Source organism: Felis catus, chromosome E1 (assembly GCF_018350175.1).
Source record: "Felis catus isolate Fca126 chromosome E1, F.catus_Fca126_mat1.0, whole genome shotgun sequence".
Lineage (NCBI taxonomy): Eukaryota > Metazoa > Chordata > Mammalia > Carnivora > Felidae > Felis > Felis catus.
The window spans coordinates 54,940,027-54,965,121 of record NC_058381.1 but is presented as its reverse complement, the minus strand read 5'-3'; the positions used below and the strand labels follow the sequence as shown (position 1 = coordinate 54,965,121).

The window sequence follows — 25,095 nt, the reverse complement described above, 5'->3', positions numbered from 1 at the left end:
ATGTGGCTCCCATTAGAGTTCTACCGGACATTGCTGGGGGTAAGATCCACATGAGGTTGGGATTTGCTGCCTTTTATACATCAGAAGCAGGAGCTGGAGAGGAAGGATTCTGAGCCTTCCCCAGCACTTCTTGGGGAATTATCCGGGGAAGGGGGTGCTTCTTGATGGCAGGAGGAGGGGACATGAGGCTAGAGGGACAGGTTTGGGTCAGAGTTCATCCCGCTAAAAAGATGATGATCTGAGAATAAAATCAGGATGGGTACTGTACAGATTTTCTAGTTTTTCCTCTCTGGGTAAATCTCTTGAATGCCATCAGACTCAAAAAGGATAATAATTGGGGCGCTGGGTGGCGCAGTCGGTTAAGCGTCCGACTTCAGCCAGGTCACGATCTCGCGGTCCGTGAGTTCGAGCCCCACGTCGGGCTCTGGGCTGATGGCTCGGAGCCTGGAGCCTGTTTCCGATTCTGTGTCTCCCTCTCTCTCTGCCCCTCCCCCGTTCATGCTCTCTCTTTGTCCCCAAAATAAATAAACGTTGAAAAAAAAATTAAAAAGGATAATAATTTAAATACTAATTTTTAAAATAATAAATTTTTAAAAAGGAACAAATAACTCTGCCTTGGATTGCACATCAGTTAATAAGGCTGAGTTCATCAAGCACCCTGAGAAAGCCTGGGGGGTGGTGATCATATCAAGACAGACACCCCCAGTCCTGGGTAATGGGAGGCAAAGAGCGCTATAGTGAGGTCAGGACATGTGGATCCTGGTCCTTGTGCTGATGTGACTGTCCCCTTGATCTCCCTCCTCCTTTCCTCCCAGTGTCCCATGTACAGTGAGAGCATAGACGTGATGGCTTCTGACAGACTTTTCATCTTAAATTTCTAGAACTCCTGATCCCTCTTTCTGCACATCAGGCACCAACAAATGTTTGTTATTGGTAGCGATGAGTGGAAGGAGGAAGAGGAAAGCTATGAATCAGGAACTTTGTTTGTTTCGGTTACTTCCACATTCCCTGGGTGCGGGCAGCCCCTGGTACCTAAAACAGTTAGTAAATAGATGCTAAATAAGGATAAGGGAATGGGGAAATGACAGAAAATGGGGTGCCTGTTTGTATGAGGGCGGTCTGACTCTGAGAAGGATGAGGTAATTTATTAAGCTTTTATTTAAACTCCAGTTAGTTGGGGTGCCTGGGTGGCTCAGTCGGTTGAGCATCGACTTCAGCTCAGGTCATGATCTCGCGGTTCGTGGGTTCGAGCCCCGCGTCAGACTCTGTGCTGACAGCTCAGAGCCTGGAGCCTGCTTTGGAGTCTGTGTCTCCTCCTCTCTCTGCCCCTCCCCTGCTCATGCTTTGTCTCACTCTGTTTCTCAAAAATAAATAAATGTAAAAAAAAAAATTTTTTATTTAATAAATAAATAAATTCCAGTTAGTTAACATTCAGTGTTGTATTAGTTTCACGTGATTCACCACTTTTCGTACATCACCCGGTGCTCATCGCAAGTGAGCTCCTTAATCCCCGTTGCCTGTTCCACCCACTCACCACCCACCTCCCCTCTGGTACCCTCCAGTTCCTTCTCTATAATTAAGAGTCTGGTTTTGGGGGGCACCTGGGTGACTCAGTCAGTTAAGTGTCTGACTTTGGCTCAGGTCATGATCTCCCCGTTCGTGAGTTCGAGCCCCACACCAGGCTGTCTGCTGTTAGTACGGACCCCACTTCAGACACTCTGTTCCCCTCTCTGCTCCTCTCCCACTCATGCTCGCTCTCAAAAATAAACATTAAAAAAAAAAAAGTCTGTTTCCTGGTGAGAAGGGAAAGGTAATTTAAATTATATCTCGGCGCTGGGGAGACTGAGAGAGGAAGTTTAGAAGGACACATAGAATGTTTTCCAGGACCGACGGATGAGTGTCATGATTTAACTTAACTTTGATAAGCCAAACCAACCCTCTAAACCAGAGGCTGTCAACCAGGGACAATTTTGCCCCCTAGGGGACATACTCCATTTGTATGCAGTGTCCAGAACAGGTCAGTCTATAAAGACAGAAGGTAAATTAGTGGCTACCAGAGATGAGGGAAGGAAAAGGGGGGTTCCTGGTACAAAGTTTGTTTGTTTGGGAATAAAAAAATGTTCTGAAATTAGATAGTGGTAGTGGTTGTACAACTTTGTATGTATGCTGAGAACCACTGATTTGTATACTTTCAAAGGGTGAATTTATAGAATGTGAACTGGATCTTCAAAAGCAATCACTCAACAACATCGAATAGTGCCAAGTTTGAGAGACTCTAATCTAGACAAAAATGGGGAGCCAATAGTAGGTTATCTGGTGATGAGACCCAGAGGAAGGGAGAGACCAAGGGGGCCATTGGAAGCCAGCTTGGCTGTGGGAGGGGAGCCCCCAGTGCAGGGACACCTGCTCTCACCCACGTTCCCGAGCCACCTTCTGCCCACTCAGGCAACCTGCCAGTGAGCTGACATCAGAAAAATGGGGGAGGGCAGGAAGGCATTCAGATCCCTGGGAAGGAATGTTCCCCAGATAAGTCCCTTGGGTTGAGTATCATAAAGCTGAGCCTTTCCACTTGCCTGGATGGAGTCTGGGTTCTAGATTTGCAAGCCTGAGGACCAGACTCGGGCAAATTCACCAGAGTGATGTTTCTGGAAAAGACTGTTAAGGACTCCAAGCCCTCATGCTACTCACACACATTCTCCTTTCCTCCCACCGCTGTGTCCCCCCTGCATGTTAAATGGCCGTGCTGTGCCTGAAATTCACAAGGAAGGAGACGTGCCTACAAGAAGGATTCAGAAAGAATCCATGGACAGGTGGTCAGGGGAGGGAGGGGAAGTGACATCACAGGTCGCCACTAACATTGGGTAATGTGAGCACACGCACCGCGTTGACGGCTGGCACGCCTCAATCAATGCCCTTCCCACTGTCCCTCCCGCAGCTGTAGCTGGTGGGTAAGGCTAGTCTCAAACCCACTTGGCTGGTGAAGGAAGTCAGCTTGAAGAAGGTGACTCAGGCCTATTTGGAGCCTGGTCCTGAATCCAGGCTCCGTACAGTGTAGACTAGGGTGCGCCCCTTCACTTCCCCAGACCTCAGTTTTCACATCTGTGGAATGGGTGACGTCTGACCCCCTCCATCCCTTCCAGCCAGACTTCTCATGAGTCTGAGCGAGGACAGGATACCTGTTTCCAGACACCTGGCGAGGCCTCTCCAATGATTGACCAGGCTGTGATTTTTATTATCTGTCCACCCCCTACTAGGGAAGAAAGTAGAGAAGGAAGGGACAGCATGTATCTTCTTCAATGCTTTCTCTCTGGTGCGAAATACAGGATGCCCTCCACCCCTGCACATAATAGGTATTCAATAAATATTTATTAAATGAATGAAAACAATGCAACCGTATATAAAAGAATGAGGTAGGGGCACCCGGGTGGCTCATTTGGTTAAGCATCCAACTCCTGATTTCAGCTCAGGTCATGATCTCACGGTTCATGAGATCAAGGCCCGAGTCAGGCTCTGTGCTGACAGTGCAGAGCCTGCTTGGGATTCTTTCTTTCTTTCTTTCTTTCTTTCTTTCTTTCTTTCTTTCTTTCTTTCTTTCTCTCTACCTCTCCCATGCTTGCTCTCTCTCAAAAAACAAATAAATAAAAAGTAAAAACAAAAAAGAATGAGGGGCACTTGCGTGGCTCAGTTGGTTGAGCGTCTGACTTCGGCTTAGGTCATGATCTCACAGTTTGTGAGTTCGAGCCCTGAGTCGGGCTCTGTGCTGACAGCTCAGAGCCTAGAGCCTGCTTCAAATTCCATGTCTCCCTCTCTCTCTGCTCCTCCCTGGCTCATGCTCTGTCTCTCTCTCTCTCCTTCAAAAATAAATTAAAAAATTTTTTAAAAGTTAAAAAAAAAACAGAATGAGGTAGATTTATACATGCTAGTGTGGAAAGGTCACCCACATATATGCAGTGAAAACAGTGATCTTTTCAGAAAGAAATACTTTTAACATAATAATAAATTTACTGAAGGCTATGTAATAAATAGAAAACAAGAGTTACTTTCATGGAAGATTAGTATACTGGAGCCTGGGAAGGACAAAGAGAACTTTTCATTATATACTTTCTTGCAGTGTTAGAATTTTCTGAGCACTCTATGGACTTTTTTCTTTTACTTCACCTTTCTTTTTCCTTTCCTTCTGTATTTTTATGTTCAGAGACATTATCTGAGTATAAAATTATACGGTCTTTTCTGAATTAATGATATTTTAATTAAAAGCAATGAGATCTCAAGAGGCACCTGGGTGGCTCAGTCGGTTAAGCGTCTGACTTCAGCTTAGGTCGTGATCTCACAGTTCACGAGTTCAAGCCCCACAGGGGGCTCTTTGCAGACAGTTCAGAGCCTGGAGCCTACTTCAGATTCTGTGTCTCCTTCTCTCTCTGCCCCTTCCCCTCTCTCTCTTTCTCTCAAAAATAAATAAACATTAAAAAAAAAAAAAGAAAAGCAATGCGATCTCATTTCTCTCAAATTGGCAAAAGTTTGTTTAAATAATTTTTTTGAGTACCATTCTCAGTAGCAATGGGATATGCTAAAGCATACTCATTAAACAGCTATGTGTCTGGCTGGAACCTGGCCACCATCCTTATGATTTGTTCTAATATGTTACCATAAGACACTGGCTGTTGCAACTTGCATAAGGCAGCTGAGGTTGACCCATCACACCATCACTCTGCAAACAACCAATGTGCTCTGCTGGGCTCTATTGGTGGAGAGGGATGAGTTAGGCTCCCTCTTATGATTTATTAAAACAAAGGTCACAAGGTCGGGGCGCCTGGGTGGCTCAGTCAGTTAAGCGTCACTAAAGCTCAGGTCATGATCTCACGGCTCCTGGGTTTCAGGCCCCAGATGGGGCTTTGTGCTGACAGCCTGCTTTGCATTCTCTGTCTCACTCTCTCTCTCTGCCCCTCCCCCACTCATGCAGGTGTCACATGGGTCTTATAGACTTACTTAACAATTACTATAAAGAAGAAGGAAGGAAGGAAGGAAGGAAGGAAGGAAGGAAGGAAGGAAGGAAAGAAAAAGAGAAAGAGGGAGAAGAAGGGAGGAATTCACACACCTGGAGAGCAGGTTTTGGTTCAAGGCCTCTGCTTGGTGCATCACGGACTCTGTCAACAATCCCGAAAGTAGACACTGTCAGCCCTTTTCCGCTTTCCTTCCCAGACACATGGAGCCCAGGATTTGCCCTTGGCTTGGGTGTTAGGATGTGTTGTGGTTCATTTGCCCCAGGTGGTTCAGATTTGCATGTAAGGCAAAGGGGAGTCCAAAGGGTCACGTTGAAAGTTGCTGAGGACTAGCAAGCCATAAATCAAAGGAATGGCAACAAAGAAGTCTCAGCAGTGAGAATCCAGGAGGGGGTGTCTGGAAAGAGTCTCAGAGGCAAAAAAACAGCACAGAGGATTGGGGTGGGGGTGTGGTGGGGGAGTGGCAAGAGCCTTTATAAAGAGCTTTCTTCTGACCAACCTGGCGAGGGAGAAAAGCACCAGAGGACAACTAGGCCATCCTTGGTTATGGTTGAGCCAACAGACTGGGGTGGCCTTGAATGCCAACCCCAGAATGTGGAGCTGGTAAGGGCGGATGTGAGATTTAACACCTGTTCTGTCTGACCCCAAATCTGCCACACTGGCTACAGGTGGGGTGACTGCCCTTCCCTCTGACATGCTGAGGTCAGGGTGGGAAGAATTCAGGAATTGAGAAGAGGCAACTGGGTGCTAAATAAGGGAGCTCAAGTTTGGGGAGGAATGGAATCTTCAGCACAATGACATCCACGGGGTGGATGGTTAGGGGAACTGCAAAGCAAGCAGGAGTCTTCCTGTCCTTACCCTGTTTCAGGCCCTTCCCCTGCTCAGCCGCACTGACCTGGAAAACCCAGAATTCCCTCCACATCGGCCTACCAGCTGGAGCAAACACGCCCCGCTTGGAATCCAAGATGTGTGATTCCAGACGCAGCCACAAGGTGGAGACATACAGTTGTCCAATCCCTCTGTCTAGCTCCAAGGCCAGCTGCACTAAGGGGTTCACCCAAACAGCCAACTTGTTGGGCTGTAAGGTTTAAAAACAAACAAACATAGTCTTTAAATCATTTTCTAAGCCCGGGTAAGTAAGCCCTGGGTCATCTTTCGAAAGGACTTGGGCTAATGTAGAAATACCTTCCACCTCCTTGGACCAGCTATGAATATACGGATACCTAGCCTAATGTTTTTCATCCTGCAAATGTTTATCAGGCTGGCAGTCTGTGGAGGGGAATCTGAACTGCAGAACAAGGGCCGAGCACCATGGGGAGAGGGCGCCATCCAGCACCCCTGGACACACAGCAGGACAGAACCTGGGTGTCCCAGGCTTACTCCAATGGAAGCCATGTAAGCAGCCTACTCACTGAAGATTCTAGAAAAAAATATGTACAGATATTAACATATTGAGAAACCAAATGTGGCAAAATGTTTTCAAAAAATAAGTGAATCTGGGTAAAGGATATATGGGACTTTTGGGTACTGCTTTCACATGTTTTTTTGAAATTATTTCAAAATACAGGGTTTTAAAACACTAAGAATCCAGGAGCCCTGGATGCAAGATTCAGACTTTCTTTTTTTTTTAATATTTATTTATTTATTTATTTATTTATTTATTTATTTATTTTGAGAGAGAGAGCATGAGCAGGGGAGGGGCAGAGAGAAAGGGAGAGAGAGAATCCCAAGCAGGCTCCAGGCTCTGAGCCATCAGCACAGAGCCTGACGCAGGGCTCAAACTCACAAACCCCGAGATCATGACCTGAGCTGAAGTCAGATGCTCAACCGACTGAGCCATCCAGGTGCCCCTAAATCTTGGTAGATTAAAAAAAATAGATATCATATGAAGTATTTTCTCTAACCACAACAGGGTGAAGCTAGAAATCAATAACAGAAGTAAAACTAGAAAATTCACAAATTTGTGGGAAACTAAACAAAACAGTCTCACACAACCAATGGATCAAAGGAGGAATTACAAAATACTCAAAGATGAATGGCAATAAAAACACAACACACCAAATGTGGAATGTAGCAAAAGCAGTGCTAAGGGGGGGGGGGTGGATTTATAGCTGGAAGGGCTTATGTTAAAAAATGAGAAAGATCTCTGGAGCGCCTGGGTGGCTCAGTCGGTTGGGCTTCCGACTCTTGATTTCAGATCGGGTAGTGATCTCACAGTTGTGGGTCCAAGCCCTGCATTGGGCTTTGCCCTGAAAACATGAGGCCTGCTTGGGATTCTCTGTCTCCCTCTTTCTCTGCCTCTCCCTCTCTCCTTCTCTCCCTCCCTTCCTCTCTCTCTCAAAATAAATATGTAAACTTACAAAAAAATTTTTTTAAATGAGAAAGATCTCAAAAAAACCCCTAACTTTACAACTCAGACAACTAAAGAAAAAAATAGAACAAAATAAACCAAAATCTACCAGAAGGTTGGAAATAATGAAGATTAGAGCGTAGATAAACAAAATAGAGAATACAAAAAAAAAATAGAGAAAAATCAATGAAGCCAAACTTGTTTATTCAAAAGATCAACAAAATTGACAAAACTTTACCTAGATGGACTTAAAAACAAACGAAACAACAACAAAAAAAAACCCCAGAAAACTGAAATTACCAAAATCAGAAGTGAAAGTGGAACCATTGCTACTGACTTCACAGGAACAAAAAGATTCATGAGATTGCTACAGTTGTTCAACTGTACACCAACAAAATGGATAACCTAGGTGAAATGGGCAAATTCCTAGACCCTAGCAAGACTGAATCAAGAATAAAGACTATGGAGGAGCACCTGGGTGGCTCAGTGGGTTAAGCGTCTGACTCTTGACTTCAACTCAAGTCATGATCTCACAGTTCATGGGATCGAGCCCTGTGTCAGGCTCTGCACTGACAGTGTGGAGCTTCTTTAAGATTCTTTCTCTCCCTCTCTCTCTGGCCCTCCCCTGCTTGCACTGTCTCTCTCTCTCTCTCTCTCTCTCTCTCTCTCTCTCTCAAAATAAAGATACATTTAAAGAAAAAAAATGAACAAAGAGAAAGACTGAACAGAGCAATAACAAATAAGGAGACTGAGTCAGTAATCAAAAATATCCTGACAAGGGGCACCTGGGTGGTTCAGTCGGTTAAGCATCTGACTCTTGACTTCAGCCCAGGTCATGATCTCAAGGTTTGTGAGTTTGAGCCCCACATCAGGCTCTGTGCTGACAGTGTGGAGCCTGCTTGGGATTCTTTCTCTCCTATCTCTGTCCCCCTCTCAAAATAAATAAATAAACTTAGAGAGAGACAGAGACAGAGAGAAAATGAAATACTTTAAAAAAATATATTCTGAAGAGACAAGCCCAGAACCAGATGGCTTCTCAGATTAATTCTATTAAACATTTAAAGAAAAACAAATACCAATCCCTCCTATACTCTTCTAAAAACCAGAAAAAGACGCAACATTTCCAGACTCTTTGTATGAGGCCAGAATCATCCTGATAGCAAAGCCGGAAAAGACACTGCAAGAAAACAAAACTAAAGCCCAATATTCCTGTGAACATTGATGCCAAAATCCTCAACAAAATACTATCAACTGAATTCAACAAAATACTAAAAGGGTTATGCACCATGACCAAGTGGGACTTATTTTTGGAATGTAAAGATGGTTCAACATAAAAATTGATCAATGCAACACACCATATTACCAGAATGAAGAAAGAAAAAAAAAAAAACCATGATCATTTCAATGGATGCAGGAAAAGCATTTGGCTAAATCCAACACCTTCTCATTATCAAAATACTCAACTAAGAATAGAAGCAAACTATCTCAACATGATAAAAGCCATGTATGAAAAATCCACAGTGAACATCATATTCAACTGTGAAAGACTGAAAGCTTTTCCTCTAACATTGCAAACAAGGCAAGGCTGCCTACTTGTGCTTCTTCTATTCAACATAATACTGGAAGTTCTAGCTTAGCAATTAGCGAAGAATAATAAATAAAAGCCATCAAAATTGGAAATGAAGAAGGAAAAAAAGAAAAAAAGAAAAAAGAAAAGGAAAGGAAGAATTAAAATTATCTCTATTTGCAGATGATATGATCTTACATGTAGAAAACCCTAAAGGCTCTACCAAAAACAAAAAGTTAGAACTAATAAATGAATTCAGCAATGTAGGAAGATACAAAGCCAACACACAAAAAAATAAGTCACATTTCTATACGTTAACAATGAACAATCTGAAAAGAAAATTATGAAAACAATTCCACTGACAAGAAAATCGAAAGGAGTAAAATACTTCCTGAAACCAATATTACACCATATGTTAACTAACTAGAATTTAAATAAAAATTTGGAAGAAAAAAAACAAACAAAAAAGAGTAAAATACATAGGAATTCATTTGACCAAGAGGTGTAAGGCTTGTACAATGACAACTACAAAACATTGCTGAAAGAAATTAAAGAAGACAGAAATGAAAAGACATCCCATGTTCATGGATTGGAAGGCTTGATATCATTAAGACACATCCCTATCAAAATTCCAATGACATTTGTTTGCAGAAATAGAAAAACCCATCCTACAATTTATACTGAATCTTGTGGGATCTCGAGGGAATAGACAAAACAATCTTGAAAAAGAGGATCTGGAGGACCCACGTTTCTGGCTCCGAAACTTGCTACAAAGCCACAGTGATTAAAAGACAGTGATGCTGACATGAAGTCAGGCATAGATACCAATGGAGTAAAAAAGAGTCAGAAATAAACCCTCACATGTGTGGTCAAATGCTTTTCAACAAGAGAGTGAAGGCCATTCAATGGGGAAAGGACAGTCTTTCCAACCAACAGTGCTGGAAAAAACAGGATATCCGCGTGGAAAAGAATTAAGTTGGTCCTTTAACTAGCAACATATACAAAAACAAACTCAAAATGGATCACAGGTCTAAATATAGGAACGAAATCTGTAAAAAAAATTCTTAGAAAGAAACACAGGTCAAAAGCTTCACAACATTCAATTCAGCATTCAATTCATGATAGGACATGATGAAAATTTTAAAGTTTTGTGCATCAAAGACACTACCAACAGAGTAAAAAGGCAACATACAGAATGAGAGAAAATATTTGCAAATTTTATATCTGATAAGGGATTAATATCCAGAATGTATAGACAACTAACATTCTACCAAAAAACCCAATTCAAAAATGGGTAAAGGAGTTGAATAGACATTTCACCAAAGAAGATATACAAATGGCCACCAAGCATGTGGCAAGTAGCTCAGCATCACGAATCGCTGGGGAAACATAAATCAAAATTACAGTGAGATACCACCTCACCACCATTAGGATGCTGCTATCAAAACAAACAGGGGCACCTGGGTGGCTCAGTCAGTTAAGTGTCCGACTTCAGCTCAGGTCATGATCTCGCGGTTTGTGGGTTCGAGCCCCGCATCAGGCTCTGTGCAGACAGCTCGGAGCCTGGAGCCTGCTTCGGATTCTGTGTCTCCCTCCCTCTCTGCCCCTCCCCCACTTGCACTATCTCTCTCCCTCTCTCTCAAAAATAAATAAAACATTCACAATTAAAACAAACTAGCCAGAAAAAAGAAAAGAAAAGGAAAAGAACCAAAACAAAAAACGAGTTTCAAAGAGATATTTATACACTATGTTCCTAGCAACATACTCACAATAGCTAAAACACAGAAACAAACCAAGTGTCCATCAGCGGATAAAAAAATAAGCAGAGTGCAATATACACTCACAGTGGAATACTATTCAGCCTTCAAAAGGAAGGAGCTCTCTTTAATAGAGGATTGCAGACACATAGCACGCATTGCTTAAATAACTTTTTTCTTCTCTCTCAAGAGATTTTGCACTTTATTGATATGTCTTAATATTAAAAATAAAGTCATCCAAGAGTCCAGAGAAATGTGCCACTGGCTCTGGAGCCATGGGCAAGCTTCTGCTCTCTCTGGGCCTCAGGGTCCTTGTCTCTGAAACCAGGGAGACTCGATCATCAGGGCCTTTGCCTTCTCCCAGTCTCTCTGCCAGTGCTCCCCATGCCGTGGCAATCCCACACACTTCCACAGAGCTGTGATTTATAAAGGTATTCAGAGGTACCATCCTACATGGGTCACATCTTTTCCTGGAGCCACACAAGACTGAGCCTCTGCGCTCCACACACAGCTGGAATGAAACAAAGAGGAAGGATGTGCCAGGAGCTGGGTAGGGGGGCGGAGGGTTCTCTATAGGTCCTGCTCCTCCCCAGTCAAGCCGGCCAGGCTGATGGCACAAAAGCAACAGTCTGAGGGGGGCCCAGTTGCCTTGCTGGTGACCGTTGAGAGGAGCAGGCTGAGGGGGACATGGGTGAGGGTTCAGGGGGCCTGTGGCCCACAGAGACCTCCAGATGGTGGGGCCAGAGACACAGGCTTAGGTCTTCTTAATCACGCTGTACTCTGGCTCCTGTTCCAGGGTCCTCCGGGAGGGAATCCTGTTGGCCTTAGAATCCTGACTCTCGGGGTCAAATGCCACCAAAGAGTAGTGAAGTTCTTCCAGAGAAGGCTTCTTCTGCAGAGAGAGAGACTGGAGGCTCAGGGAGAGGCAGGGGAAGCACTGGTCCCCAGCTCAGGATGGAGACAAGGGACACCTGAGGGGACCCTGAGGGGCTCCACGGCGGTGGGTCCAGCCTTCCCCACTGTCCTGCCCCACCCTTGCTTCACCCCACCTGTTCAAACACAGCACAAAGTCCCAGGCATGAGACCTGGAGACGGGGCAGGGGGGGTGGGGTGCCTGGATCCACTTTGAGATCATTAATCACCAAGTTAGAAAAACAAGGATGCTGCTAGTCCCAGGGCCACATGTCTGATGCTTTTCTCCCTTCATCTTCTCCAATAACAGGATCCCCAACCTCTCCCCGAACTCTTCCGCTAATGGGTGGGTCTTGACCCCTGCTGGAGAAGCCTCTTCCACGCTGCACTTTACAGTCACTGTGCCTAAGGGTTGGCTTGCAGGGGGGTCATTGATTAAAAACCTGAAACGTAGAGTTGATGCCAAAGAGATAATGGTACCAAAACAGTGGGAAATCACAGGCTTTAACATCGGTGTGTGGTATATAGTAGGTGCATAATAAATGCTCCGCTTCACTGACTGTTGACCATCACTGGCCACCCCAACAGCCCCTTCGTCTCTGCCCCAGCCCCCAGCCACAATGGCACCAAGCTCTGGCAAGGTCTACACTTGACCTAGGTTCTGTGTGGCCCTGTGTTGGTGGGGCACAAGGTCACCAAGTCAGCCCCTCCCTTCCCTCTCTGCCTGCTGCCACCCCCCAGGGCGGTGCCTCTCACAGGGCCCAGGCCCTCCCCTCCCCCCCCTCCCGCCAGCCGCCAGGCCCTCACACTCACCACAGTGCTGTATTCTACCTCTTCCTGTCTCGGCTGTGTGGGCTCTCCCTGAAGCGTCCTTGTCTGCAGCTCCAGATTCGCATAATAGAGCTCACCTTGCAGAGTATTCTGGGTGGGCAGAAGGTGTGGAGATTTAGCGGGTGTCCACGGAGCCCCTCTATAGTCCAGCTCAGAGGGACCTCTGTTCCTGCCTGCCTGCGGACATCTACCCCTTCTCTCAATGTTCTGGGTGCCCCAGCCCCAGTCTCCCCACCGTGCCTCCCCCATCCCCCACTCTGGTCCCCTCTGGGCAGTATTTGAATGCCCCCCCCAAGTCAGCATGGAAGGACCCTCCATCATTCCACTTTCTATGGGGGATGGGGGTGGGGACAGATTAACCAGAGCTAATTAGCCAGAGACCCAACCACCAGATGTCCCAGAGATCATTCTCCCTGCTCTTGGGCAAGCACCCAACTCCATCCATCAACAATGCACTCAGACCTCCACTGGCCAGTGGGACTGTTGAAGCCCCCAACGTCCTCTGTTCTCTCCGCCAGCCACCCCGGCACACCTTCTGCCTATGTCTTACCTGACTATGGGTCCGGAGTGGCTTTGGATTCTCACCAGCTAAAAAGAGAAGAGTTAGGAGTCTAAATCCGAGAACAAAACAGGGATAAGGATCCCCTATGATCCAGCTGGAGGAAGGACTTTCCCTAGAGACTTTGATGCTGGGGACCTGTCACTTCAGGGTAGGAATTGCAGAGAGAGTGAGTGGGTGAAGAAGGAAATGAAAAATGAATGCATGAGTGGAGGAGAGAATAAATGAACCAGCGGGAAGGCACAGGCTTGGGGAGAGTGGCCACACAAAGCTAGGTCTCGAAACAGTCACTCATAAAGAATGCTCTCAAGTGGGAGTAGACTAGAGAAGGACACCTGTTTACAAGGACCTATCCGCAGGATGAAACAGTTCCAGAGATTTCTTTCACAGCATCACCAAACTGTAAACTTAAGAATGGTTAAGATGGCTGGGCATCTGGGTGGCTCAGTGGGTTCGGCGTCCGACTTCAGCTCGGGTCGTAATCTCACAGTTCGTGAGTTTGAGCCCCGCATCGGGCTCTCTACTGACAGCTCAGAGCCTGGAGCCTGCTTCGGATTCTGTGTCTCCCCCTCTCTCTGCCCCTCCCTGCTCTCTCTCTCTCTCTCTCTCTCTCTCAAAAACAAATAAACATTAAAAAAAATTAATGAAAAAAAAGAATGGCCAAGATGGCAAATTTTACGATATGTGCTTTTTACCCAAATAAACAAATCGCAGATCCACAGGCCCTCCCCTAGACTTGTGGAACCAGAACTTCTGGGGATGGGTTCAGCAATCTGTGTTTTAAGCCCTAAAAATTTTTTTTAATTAAAAATAAAAAAGGAACCGTCCTTATGGAGACCTTAGTACTGCATCAAACCATGAGAGGTCACCGGGGTCATCTGCTCTGATTCCCCTGGCTTGGGGGTCTGTCCCTCACACACAGGAGGCCCTGTGGCTCCAGGGGAACCACGGTTCAGGGCACACGACCTCTGGCCTGTGGCGTCTTCAGCGTCGCTCTGCAGGAGACCTGCCTCCGAACACGGCTCTGTGCGCCCCTGGCCACTGGAACCCGGGAACCCAGGAGCGGGCCGGCAGTGGGCATTGTGCACACAGCCGGAATGCCTTTAGTGTAGCTGCAAGGCCAGGCAACCCCAGGGCCCCCCCGCACTAGATGCACCAGGGACAGACATTGCCCACCCCTCATAGGGCCCCAGAGTCGAAGGTGAGACACCGACACTCAGGAGACACACAGGATGGAAGTGCTAGCTAAGTGCTCTCGGTTGGCTTAACGGAACACCACCCGGGTGCTCTGAGGTGCAAACACATTCTGTTCCAAATACTGCGTGCAGGGTCCTGCCACCCTCTCTCTCTGCGGGCGACCTGGTGGCTGGTGGAGAAGAGATGGGTGGACATTGCTGGGGAAGGAATGTGGCAGTGAGAAAGTTCGGCCAGAGCCAGCTGCACAGGAAGGTGGAACCCAGTCTCTCCTGGTCACGACTGTGTCCCCCAGAGCCCAGCAAGGGCCCGGTGCCACGGTAGGTGCGCCGGACGGCTGTGCTGTGTGCGTGAGCAAGGGAATGAATGAACTCATCATGAGTGGGCGGAGGGGAAGACAGGCCGTGTGTGACAGGCAGGCACCAGGCTGCAGCAGAGCAGCAAGGACAGTGTGGGGACAGGAGCTGAGACTTGCAGGGATGGGGAGGGAGTGTCAGCATCTTTGAACACAAGGCCTTTCTCCTGTGACAGAGGGTCCACGAAGCAAGGTGCAATCCCCCACACATCGTTAAACTCTGCAGTAAGAGACTTCTAGAACATTGCACAGCAGGGAAAATGATAATGGTAGGTTAAGTGCAAATATGTGTGTGTGTGCATTGTGTGTGTGTGTGTGTGTGTGTGTGTGTGTGTGTAAGAGGGATTGTGGTAGAAGCAAGCCATAAGTAAGAAATCATATCTGCATAAATATTGAAAAGCACGGGAAGGACATGCCCCAAATGTCAGTGCTTGGTTTTCTCCAGGTGCTGGGAGTTTTCTTTCTTATTATATTATTATGGACAGTTTATTTCTTTCTTTGTGCTTTTGCTTATTTTTTGAATGTTCTACCATAATCTTTAAAAAAAATTTTTTTAATGTTTATTTATTTATTTTTGAGAAAGAGAGAAAGAGCACATGCGAGCAGGGGAGGGGGAGACAGAGAGGGGGACACAGAATCCAAAGCAGGCTCCAGGCTCTGAGCTGTCAGCACAGAGCCCGATGCGGGGCTTGAACTTAAGAACTGTGAGATCGTGACCTGTGCCGAAGTCGGACGCTTAACGAACTGAGCCACCCAGGCGCCCCTGTTCTCCCACAACCTTATATCCCCCTTTTTCAGAAGGGAGGTTCTTGGGGCGCCTGGGTGGCTCAGTTGGTTAAGCATCCGACTACGGCTCAGGTCACCATCTCACAGTTCGTGAGTTTGAGCCCCGCATCGGGCTCTCTGCTGTCAGCACAGAGCCCGCTCGGATCTTCTGCCCCCCTCTCTCCACCCCTCCGCTGATTGTGAGAGGGTGTGTGCACTTGCTCACATTCTCTCTGTCTCTCAAAATTAATAAACATTAAAAAAAAAAAAAAAGGAAACTTTCTAGGTGAAAGGGCAGAGAGCGCTGGGACCCACGGGCCTGAGGCTGAGAAAATCCCAGAGGGAGGCCTGGCCTGGGGTGAGGAGGAGGCCACTCAGAAGTGATGTGGGGGAAGCAGAGGGGGAAGGGGAAGTGGTTTTCCTTCCCTGCATCAGGCACACACGTGCTGAGGTCGACTCCTCTTCTAAAGGCCTGACCAAAGGCCTGACCCCCACGGTGGGCCCCCGCCCCGATCCCCAGGATGCACGGGCTCCGGGAGTACCCACCGCCAGTTGTGGGGCATGCACCCCTCCTCCCATAAGGCCGGGCAAGGATTCCCCTTCGAGGCAGCTGCTCATGGAGTCCAGAAGTTTTAGAGCAAAGAAGGCTCACCCTGCAACTCGGGCAGAGACCTGCGCCCCGTGAGTGACAGCTGGCCCTCCAGCCAGCAACAAGGTCACATCTGCATCCTTCTGCTCTTTTTATTGAATTCGCTCATTTAGAGTCAACTGAGGACCTGCTTCCTGAGTGCCAGACAGGGTGCTGGGGGTGCCACATGTGTTCTCTCTTTGCGTCTGAGCCCAGAGGAGAGCAAGTGGGCCCCAGGATGCCCGAAGCATCTGAGATGCCCTCATGGCTCGAGATACTAAGCAATACATTAATTCAACAAAAACTGATCGGCTGCCTTCTTGAGTTCCAGTCCCTGATCTTGAAGGAGAAGCACAGGCCGGCGGGAGACAGGCGAGGAAGCAGGCGGGGAGAGTCATACCCTTTTCAAAGGGTATGAGGGTGCGTGCACACAGGTGCAGCCAGGAGGGGCCCCCAAGCTGCTTTTGGGGAGCCAGGAGAAGGTCCCGGAGGAAAGGGAGTCTGAGAGCCCCAAAGCCCACCAGGAGCAAGCCAGGGAAAGAGGGTAGCGAGAGGAGGTGCCCCCGGGGCCCAGAGCAAATGCAGAAGCACCCACTGATGTTACGGTTCCCACCATGTTACAGGAAGTTGGGAACAGCTGTCTTCAAGAGTGTGAGGATGGGCAGGGGCTGGGCGAGACAACACCCTCAAGAGTATGGGAGGTTCCAGAAGGGTGACAGAAGAGGGTGACCGCTTCACGGACAAGCTTCCAGGGAGCCCCCTCCACGGCCTGTCTCTGCCATACCAGGGACACCTCCTCTGGGGCCTGGCCTCGAGGGTCACCCAGGACATGTGGTCCGAGGATACACTCCTGATGCCCATTCTGGGGAACAAGGACACAGAGCCTCAAAAATGAGAGGGAGGTGCTTGGGGCCTGCCCACCCACCCCCCACCCAGCAGGGGGCTGACTCACCTTTGACCCGCTTGCGAACTATCCTCCAGGCCAGGAATAAGCTTCCCCCCAGCAGAAGCAGCAGAAGCGCCAACAAGGAAAGGAGTACTTGGAGCCTGGGGAGGACACGGCAGCGTTGAGCAGGTGGGAGCTTGCACTACCCCCCCCCACTTATTTGCAATCGATAGAAAAGGTCACATTAAAAAAAAAAGGAGAGGGGCGCCTGGGTGGCTCAATCGGTTGAGTGTCCGACTTTGGCTTAGGTCATGATCTCACAGTTTGTGAGTTCGAGCCCCGCATCGGGCTCTGTGCTGACAGCTTGGAGCCTGTTTTGGGTTCTGTGTCTCCCTCTCTCTCTGCTCCTCCCCTGCTTGTGCTCTCTCTCTCTCTCTCTCTCTCTCAAAAATAAATAAACATTAAAAAAAATTTTTTAAAGTAGACAGTATATCAGTGTACTTAAGAACGTTCCAGGGGCACTTGGGTGGCTCAGTTGGTGGAGTATCTGACTTGTGCTCAGGCCATGACCTCACGGTTCCTGAGTTCGAGCCCCACATCCGGCTCGCTGCTGTCAGTGCAGAGCCCGCTTCGGATCCTGTGTCCCCCCTCTCTCTCTGTGCCCCCCTCAAAAATGAATAAATGTTTATTTAAAAAAAAAAAAAAAGAACCTTCCAGAAGCTCTTTATTCAGATACAAGAAAATAGAAACATACATTATTTTCCCCCTTCTTTCACACAAAGGAGGTGTGATCCAACACTATTTTTGTTACTTAGCAACACGTCTTCGACATCTCTCCACGTCTGTGAATAAAGAAGACCCTCGCTCTTCTCCACCGCTGCATAGTATTCCACTGCATGGACAGACCATAATTTATTTAAGTCTTGCTTCTGACTGGCATGTCCCCCAGCCTTTTGCCGTACAAACATTGCCACACAAAAAAAGTCGCCTTGTGGCTCTGCCATTTCACATACCAACAAGCCACAGCAGAGGTTGTGGGAAGCTGACTTCAGGTCCCTCACTTGCCAGCCTCTTCTTTCCTGTCTAGCTTGCATTCATAATGTTCTAGTCTTTTTCTTTTTTTAAAAAAATGTGTATTTACTTTTGAAGGAGAGAGAGAGTGTGTGTGTGAGCAGGGGAGGGGCAGAGAGAGGGGAGACACAGAATCCGAAGCAGGCTCCAGGCTCCGAGCTGTCAGCACAGAGCCTGACTCGGGGCTCGAACCCATGAGCGGTGAAATCGTGACCTGAGCTGAAGTTGGACACTCAACGGACTGAGCCACCCAGGCACCCCATGTCTTTTTCTTAAAGACGTAAGTCCCCCCACACACACCAAACTGCAGAGGCTCCAGGCCTTACAAAACCTAGTTCTGCCTCCTGTGTGTGTATCTGCAGTCAGTTCTGGGAGTGGTGTGTTTAGGACCTGAATTTCACCTTGCCTGATGTTAAGATAGTCACTTGGGTTGATGGAAGACCTGTGGAAGGGTTTTGGGGGGTCATAGAATAAGGAATCTGAATGGGGGCACCTGGCTAACTCAGTCAGTAGAGATGTGACTCTTGTTTGTGAGTTCGAGCCCCATTGGGGTATAGAGATTATTTAAAAAAAAAAGAAGAAGAATCTGAATGGCCTTTGGCCCTAGCTTGTGGAAAGGAGACTCTAAATCCTAAGGATTTCCCCAATAATAGGCTAGCGTCTGTTATTGAAGGACCCCTCGGATCACACCTGAGTTTATGCTAAGAGATGAATGGGTCAAGACTGGGGCTGGTCACCAGAAGGCCCACCCCCATGATTATGGAGACTTGGGGCTCTGAGCCAGCCTGAAACTCAGGAAGTAGAGGGGGTCTGGGGATGGAGTTCAATCATGTGGCCAGTGATTCAACCAATCGTGCCTAGGTAATGGCATGTGCCCCGACGTGCCCTGACCCTCCTAGGAGTCAGCAGGGAAGTTCTGTGCCTAGGACCCTCCCAGATCTCACCCCATGTGTCTCTTCATTGGCTGCTTCTGGCCTTTTTCCTTTATGATAAAACCATACTCGTAAGCACTGGGCTTTTGTGCATTCTGTGAGCTATCTAGCCAATTATCAAACCCAAAAGGGTCATGGGAACCCCCAAATTCATAGCCAGCTGGCCAGAAACGTGATGGCCTGGGGATCCCCAAACTGCTCTGGCATCTGAAGTCAGGCAGTCTTATGGAACTGAGCCCTCAACCCGCGGGGTCTGTGCTAACTCCAGGTGGTGAGTGCTGGCATTGAATGGCAGGACGCAAGGTGAGGCCTGGTGAGGGAGTCTGAGATCCTCAGAAGTGGTTTACAACTACACGCGCTTTTCTAAGGAGTCTGGAAGCATTGTCGGATTCTCCTGGGGGCTTGTGACCCCAAAAGACCAAGAATCACAAGTTTAGTGGTGCTTGGGTGATTCAGTCAGTTGAGCACCCGACTCTTGATCTCGGCTCAGGTCGTGATCTCACGGTTTGTGGGTTTGAGCCCAATGTCGGCCTCTGTGCTGACATGCAAAGCCTGCTTGAAATTCTCTTTCTCTCTCTCTCTCTCTCTCTCTCTGCCCCTCTTCCCATTCAAAATAAAGAAATAAAGTTAAAAAAAAAAAGAATCACAGGTTTAGAAGGAGGAACCAAGACTCTGGAGTCACGTAAACCTGGGTGGAAGCCCCCCCGCCCCCCGCCTCCCGTAGCTACGTGACCTGGCAGATCACTTAACCTCCCTGAGCCGTCTGCGCCTACGTAACATGAGGGCGGTGACGGCCCAGGGCCCTAGTGACGTGTAGGGCATTTAGCACATCCCTGGTAGGAGCATCAGCCCTCATTAGAAGTTCCTTTCCTGCCATCCCCACCTCGAGGCTTCCCCTGGCCCTGAGCAACTCCTGAGGCGAGGGCCTACCTCCAGGACAAGGGACAGGGGACAGAGGACCTCACCCCACGCCCTGGCTTTGCTGGAACTCCTCTTGGCTGCTTGCACTGTGGGTGGCTCCCATGGTGATGGGGACAGTGGGTGAGGATGAGGACGACGTGGTCGTGATTCCAGCTGTGATTGTTGAGATCTGGGTTACAGTGATGTTTGCGGGTGGGGCGGACGTTGTTGCTGGCGCGGAAACACAAACGAGACCCGGGATAGCGCTATCGGGCTCTCCCGCTACTTGCCAATACCTTTTTGGTTTGATTTCGCACAAAATGCTCACTCAGGGTGGAGGCAGGACCGAGGACCCCCCCCCCCGGGGCCACAGTCTCCCTGGGGCCCGGGGCCCGGGGCACTGTGCGCCCCCAACAGTCCTGATCCCATCCTGTGGAGGAGGGTCAGGGCCCTCCGGAGAGCCCGTAGGTCACCCCTGTGCTCCAGATTCATCCTCCTCTAGCCACAGCCAGATGCTGCCCGCCTGGGATCTCTGTCTAAACTCCAAGTCTGACTGCAAGTCTGGCTGGAGGCCCCGCTATGCCCAGCACCTTCACCTTCGCTGTTTGGCCCCACCTGCTTCTCCGTTCAGCTCCCACCGTCCTGTAGCATGGCTCCCTCTCTCCTTTGCACACTCTGCCTTCTCAGCTGCCCCTTCCCAAGACTGAGCAGAGGGGCCAGCTTTTCCAGGAAGCCACCCTGACTCCTTTCTCCACCTACTACCCGCCTCATACACACACACACACACACACACACACACACACACACACAGTTTGCTCCAAGCCTCTGATCTGCTTCCTGCCTCGACTCTTCCCGCCTGAGACCCTTCAGGGGCCCTGGTGCTGGCGCTGGGGGAGGGGTGCATACAACTCACCTGGGATCACAGACACCACAATGTGGACGGCGGGGTCTTGCAAATATCCTCCTAACCAGGACGTATCGATCCCACATCGGTATGTTCCTGCATCATCCTCTGTGAGGTTCTCCAAGGTCACTATGAAGGTGAGGTTTGCAGGATGGTCCCTGATGGATACGCGGCCGTTCCTCACTTCTTTGCTTGACTGTTTGGTCTCCACGGTTTTCCAAAAACATGGCTTTTTGCACCAGTATTTGAAATGTGTTCTTAATTGCTCTTCATATGAACACTGCACGATCAGGGAACTCCCCAAGGTGCCCGTCATGGAGGTGGGGCCACTTATAGAGGAACAGCCTGGAAAACACAGCCGAGTGCGGGCCCCTCACCAGATGGGCCTGGGTCAGGGGTGCCCTGGGAGTCACCCCCAAATTTGCCCCATCTCACATTGGCCACCCCCCGTCAGCCAGAACCTTGCCTTCCTCTACTTTTCTGTCACTCCCAAGATTTTTATCACAGCAGCCCCTTCTTCCAGACCCCAGCCTCCCTTCTGTCTGCTCATGATCACCAAGTCCTATCCCTGAGAACCCCAGATAAACAAGTGAATCCCCCAACTCTGGAGGTCAGGAGAGGAACATACGCATGTACACCCCACCCAGGAGGAAAGAAAGAGTAAAGTCAGAGCAGAAATCAGCGAATTAAGAAACAGGAACACAGTGGAGTTAGCGTATACGTTGGAAACTTGATTTTTCGTATGCAAGATACCAACATTCTAGTGATAGCCAAGTTAAGAAAAATAGGAGACGCACATACACAAGTCATAAGAAAAATAACCAGGGTAATTTACAAGCCTCTACAAACAAGTCTGTAAACTTAGATAAAACGAATGATTTCCTATGTTTTGGAAAATATTGGCTGGAATGTATTTCTTTTTTTTAATGTTTATTTCTGAGAGAGAGAGACAGAGCATGAGTGGGGGAAGGGCAGAGAGAGAGGGAGACACAGAATCCGAAGCAGGCTCCAGGCTCTGAGCTGTCAGCACACAGCCCAACTCAGGGCTTGAACTCATGCACCCCAGGATCATGGCCTGAGCCAAAGTCAGATGCTTAACCGACTGAGCCACCCAGGTGCCCCCTGTTGCTTCTGTTTTTAAAAACACTTTGTGGGGCACCTGGGTGGCTCAGTCGGCTAAGCGTCCGACTTCAGCTCAGGTCACGATCTTGCAGTTGGTGGGTTCGAGCCTCACGTCGGGTTCTGTGCTGACAGCTCAGAGCCTGGAGCCTGTTTCAGATTCTGTGTCTCCCTCTCTCTCTGACCCTCCCTCGTTCATGCTCTATCTCTCTCTGTCTCAAGAATAAATAAACGTTAAAAAAAAAATTTAAAAAAAAAAACACTTTGTAACGAGACACAAGCAGACGCCTTCTTCACACTTAATGGGAAACAGTGGACACCTGCCCTCGTCAGAGACAAGTCAAGGATGGTCACTGCATCATTCTGGCTGGACCAGCCTGTGGCCGATGAGAGAAACAAACGGGACAAACGGATATCCAAAAGGAACCACGAGCTCCCACTGCAGGCAGATTCCATGAAAACACAAGGACGCCCCAGAGGGTGATGGACAGAGTAGCCGTGGGAGGGTGACCCGTTGCCAAATTAATACACAAAGGGAAGAGTTTCCCCGTGGCCAACCAGTTAGCAAACGGAGTCAAAGAAAACATGCAATTTGTAATCAAAACGACCAAAAGGATTTTAGGCACCCCAGGGACAGACCTGTCTAGGCGGTGGGTGCCTGTGTGCAGAGAGCTCCGGAGAGGCATGGAAGTCGGATCCCTGGAAACGGGAAGTCCTCGGCTCCCTGGAGAAGCTCTCCTCCCTGTGACTTCTCTGCCCTCCCCTTCCTCCCCACCACTGTCCCCTCCCCTCTGTCCCCATCTCTCTGCCTTGAGGACGCTGAGCCCCTCGCGCTGCCCTGGCTACACACACCTCAGTGCACCCCAGAGGGTGGTGTTCCCGCCAGTCGTCACCCCTCCTCCACACCTGCACAAAACACACCCCCCTCCCCTCGGTGTGCTCAGCCTCAGCCGCTCTCCCACCCGCTCTGCTGCCACCTGGTCGCCCCTCCTTCTTCCTGGAATAATCCATCCGAAACTGCCCTCAAAGCCCCTTCTGGGCGCCCCAATGTGGCTCATGGAAGGTCAGGTGAATGCCCTGTCTCACGTTTCCAGGGTACGATCCATCTTACGTGGTGGACACAGGGTGCCCCTCTCCCAGTGCCCCTTCCTGTGCTCCCCTGTCCCCCACAGCCTCCCTCACCGCTGAGCCTCCCCCTCCTCGGGCAGCCCCTCACCTGGGACCCAGAGAAGCAGCAGAGCCAACGGCAGCCACACGGCCTGGTCCGGCCGCCTCATCTTCTCCGCACAGACGTCACCCACAGCAGGGCCAGGCGGCTTCAGGCCCCTTCCAGGAGGAGGGTCAAGTCTCCAAGGTTTCCACTTCTGCTTTTCTTTGCGCTGCTGCTTCCTTGTTCAGTTTCTTTAGGTTCTGCTCCTAGGGCTGGTCAGAAAATGAAGGGCACAGAGGGAGCACAGCCACCGGGGACGGGGACCGGCCGAGACCCTCTCCCCCCCACCAGAACCGTGCACCCTTCTACCCATCCCAGCTGTGCCACAGATGCCACAGATACTTCCAGGGGTGAGACCCCTACTCGCCCACAGCGCCCCAGACCTGAGCCACCCCTCCCATCACACCCCCAAAAGCACAAGGCCAGCTGGGCTCAGAAACTCCTTGCAGGTCCAGGCGAGCACCCAGTGGGGAGGAATCAGGGCCAGCATCCTTCTCCAGCCCTGATGAGGCCACCCCAGGGAGCCCCCCTTCCGTGAGCCTGCAGCTCAAGGCCCAGACCCCTAAGCTAGCACAGTGACCTCAGAGTCTCTGAATGGCTCTCAGTCTTAGAAACGTCTCCTCAGGCTGTGACCTTCCTTCTTGTGCAGCCCCTGCTGGTCCCAGCTCAGGGCTGGGCACAGAGTGGGCACTTAGCAAGCTTTCAGGGACCCCTCCTTCCCTGATCCACGTGGAATTCAGACTCTAAATACACACACGCACACACACCTGTATACCCTGTGACAAGTGCCCTCAGCTTACACAGAATGGCCACACGCACATAGGAAGCCAATCCTAATGTGTGACATGTCATCTGATAGCCTGCACTGAGTGCCACCCACAGGGAGCCCTGTGCCATCTCTGGAGTCCCAAGAATGCCCTTCTTTCTCTCCCTGCTCCTTTGGGGATTTTCACTTTCCTCCTCCCTTCTGGCCACAGGAGCACCTTCTCCGGGAAGCTACAAGGAACCAAGGAAACTTGTCCATTCTCCTCTGGAAGCTTCCAAGCACAGAGTTTGATGGGCATCAGAAGAATGTCTATGGCAATGCAGTCATAAGACTAGCTGAAGCTCATGAGGATTCAAGATCAAGGTCTTGAACTGAACATGAAAATGTAGGAGAGGTATACTTGGTGGTTGCCTTGGTCTAATAACCACAAAGTTTCTCCAGAAATGCGTATTTTCCAATTCAACCACCAAAAGACACTGCTGCAGTCTTGAATGTCAAGGTTCAGAGGGGGACGCACCAGACTGAGAAGCAGGAGGCCAGGATCTCCCGTGGCTTGTCTGCTTAGCGCTGGTACAACCGTTGGTAAAAATCTGTGTCTCCTGCAAAATGTCAATGATCACGGCCAATCTGTGGGGATGAACAGCATAATAATTACAAAAATACTCAAAAGTGAGGTAATAATGTCCTTAGGCCAGTTTTTTTTTTCCCCCGGGGAATACATCTTTACTCTAAAGAAAGGCAGGAGGGGGGGTCTCCTGGGTGGCTCGGTTGATGAAGCGTCTTATTAACCTCAGGTAATGATCTCATGGTTTATGGGTTTGAGCCCCGCATCGGGCTCTGTGCTGACAGCTCAGAGCCTGGAGCCTGCTTCGGATTCTGTGTCTCCCTCTCTCTCTGCCCCTCCCCCACTGACGCTCACTGTCTCTCTCTCTCTCTCTCTCTCTCTCTCTCTCTCTCTCTCTCTCAAAAATACATAAAAACATGTTATTTTTTTTTTTCAACGTTTATTTATTTTGGGACAGAGAGAGACAGAGCATGAACGGGGGAGGGGCAGAGAGAGGGAGACACAGAATCTGAAACAGGCTCCAGGCTCTGAGCCGTCAGCCCAGAGCCCGACGCGGGGCTCGAACTCACGGACCGCGAGATCGTGACCTGGCTGAAGTCGGACGCTTCACCGACTGCGCCACCCAGGCGCCCCCATAAAAGCATTTTAAAGAAAGGCAGTAGGAAGATAGGATTCAATAGAGAGATGTATGCGTCATGAATAGGCTGTGAGCTATGGAGTGTGATTCTTCTGAGGGGCACAGAGAAACATCGAGACTACTGAAAGAGGAAGGGCAGGGCCTCGATCCCCACCACATCCACCTTGCTGGCCCCAACCTGTCCGCA

At 49.2% G+C, this 25,095-nt stretch overlaps 1 protein-coding gene across 8 annotated transcripts in view; it reads right to left on the bottom strand.

Moving 5' to 3' along the window:
• CD300A (CD300a molecule) overlaps positions 1-25,095 on the bottom strand; it is a 49,485-nt gene that overhangs the window by 14,781 nt on the left and 9,609 nt on the right. For 2 of the 8 annotated variants that reach the window (XM_011289340.3, XR_006589279.1), the window contains exons 3-8: positions 22,947-24,333; positions 20,621-20,956; positions 19,773-19,938; positions 16,871-16,965; positions 12,968-13,005; positions 12,400-12,507 (exon numbers count right to left, since the gene is read on the bottom strand). In XM_011289340.3, coding sequence (XP_011287642.1) covers positions 12,400-12,507; positions 12,968-13,005; positions 16,871-16,965; positions 19,773-19,938; positions 20,621-20,956; positions 22,947-23,007 — 804 coding nt within the window. In that variant the 5' untranslated portion in view covers positions 23,008-24,333. Of the gene's footprint in view, positions 1-10,637; positions 11,567-11,816; positions 12,030-12,399; positions 12,508-12,967; positions 13,006-16,870; positions 16,966-19,772; positions 20,004-20,620; positions 20,957-22,946; positions 24,334-25,095 lie in introns of those variants that run through there. The other 6 variants (XM_006940551.3, XR_441932.3, XM_019818205.2 and 3 more) reach the window with 6 other exon arrangements.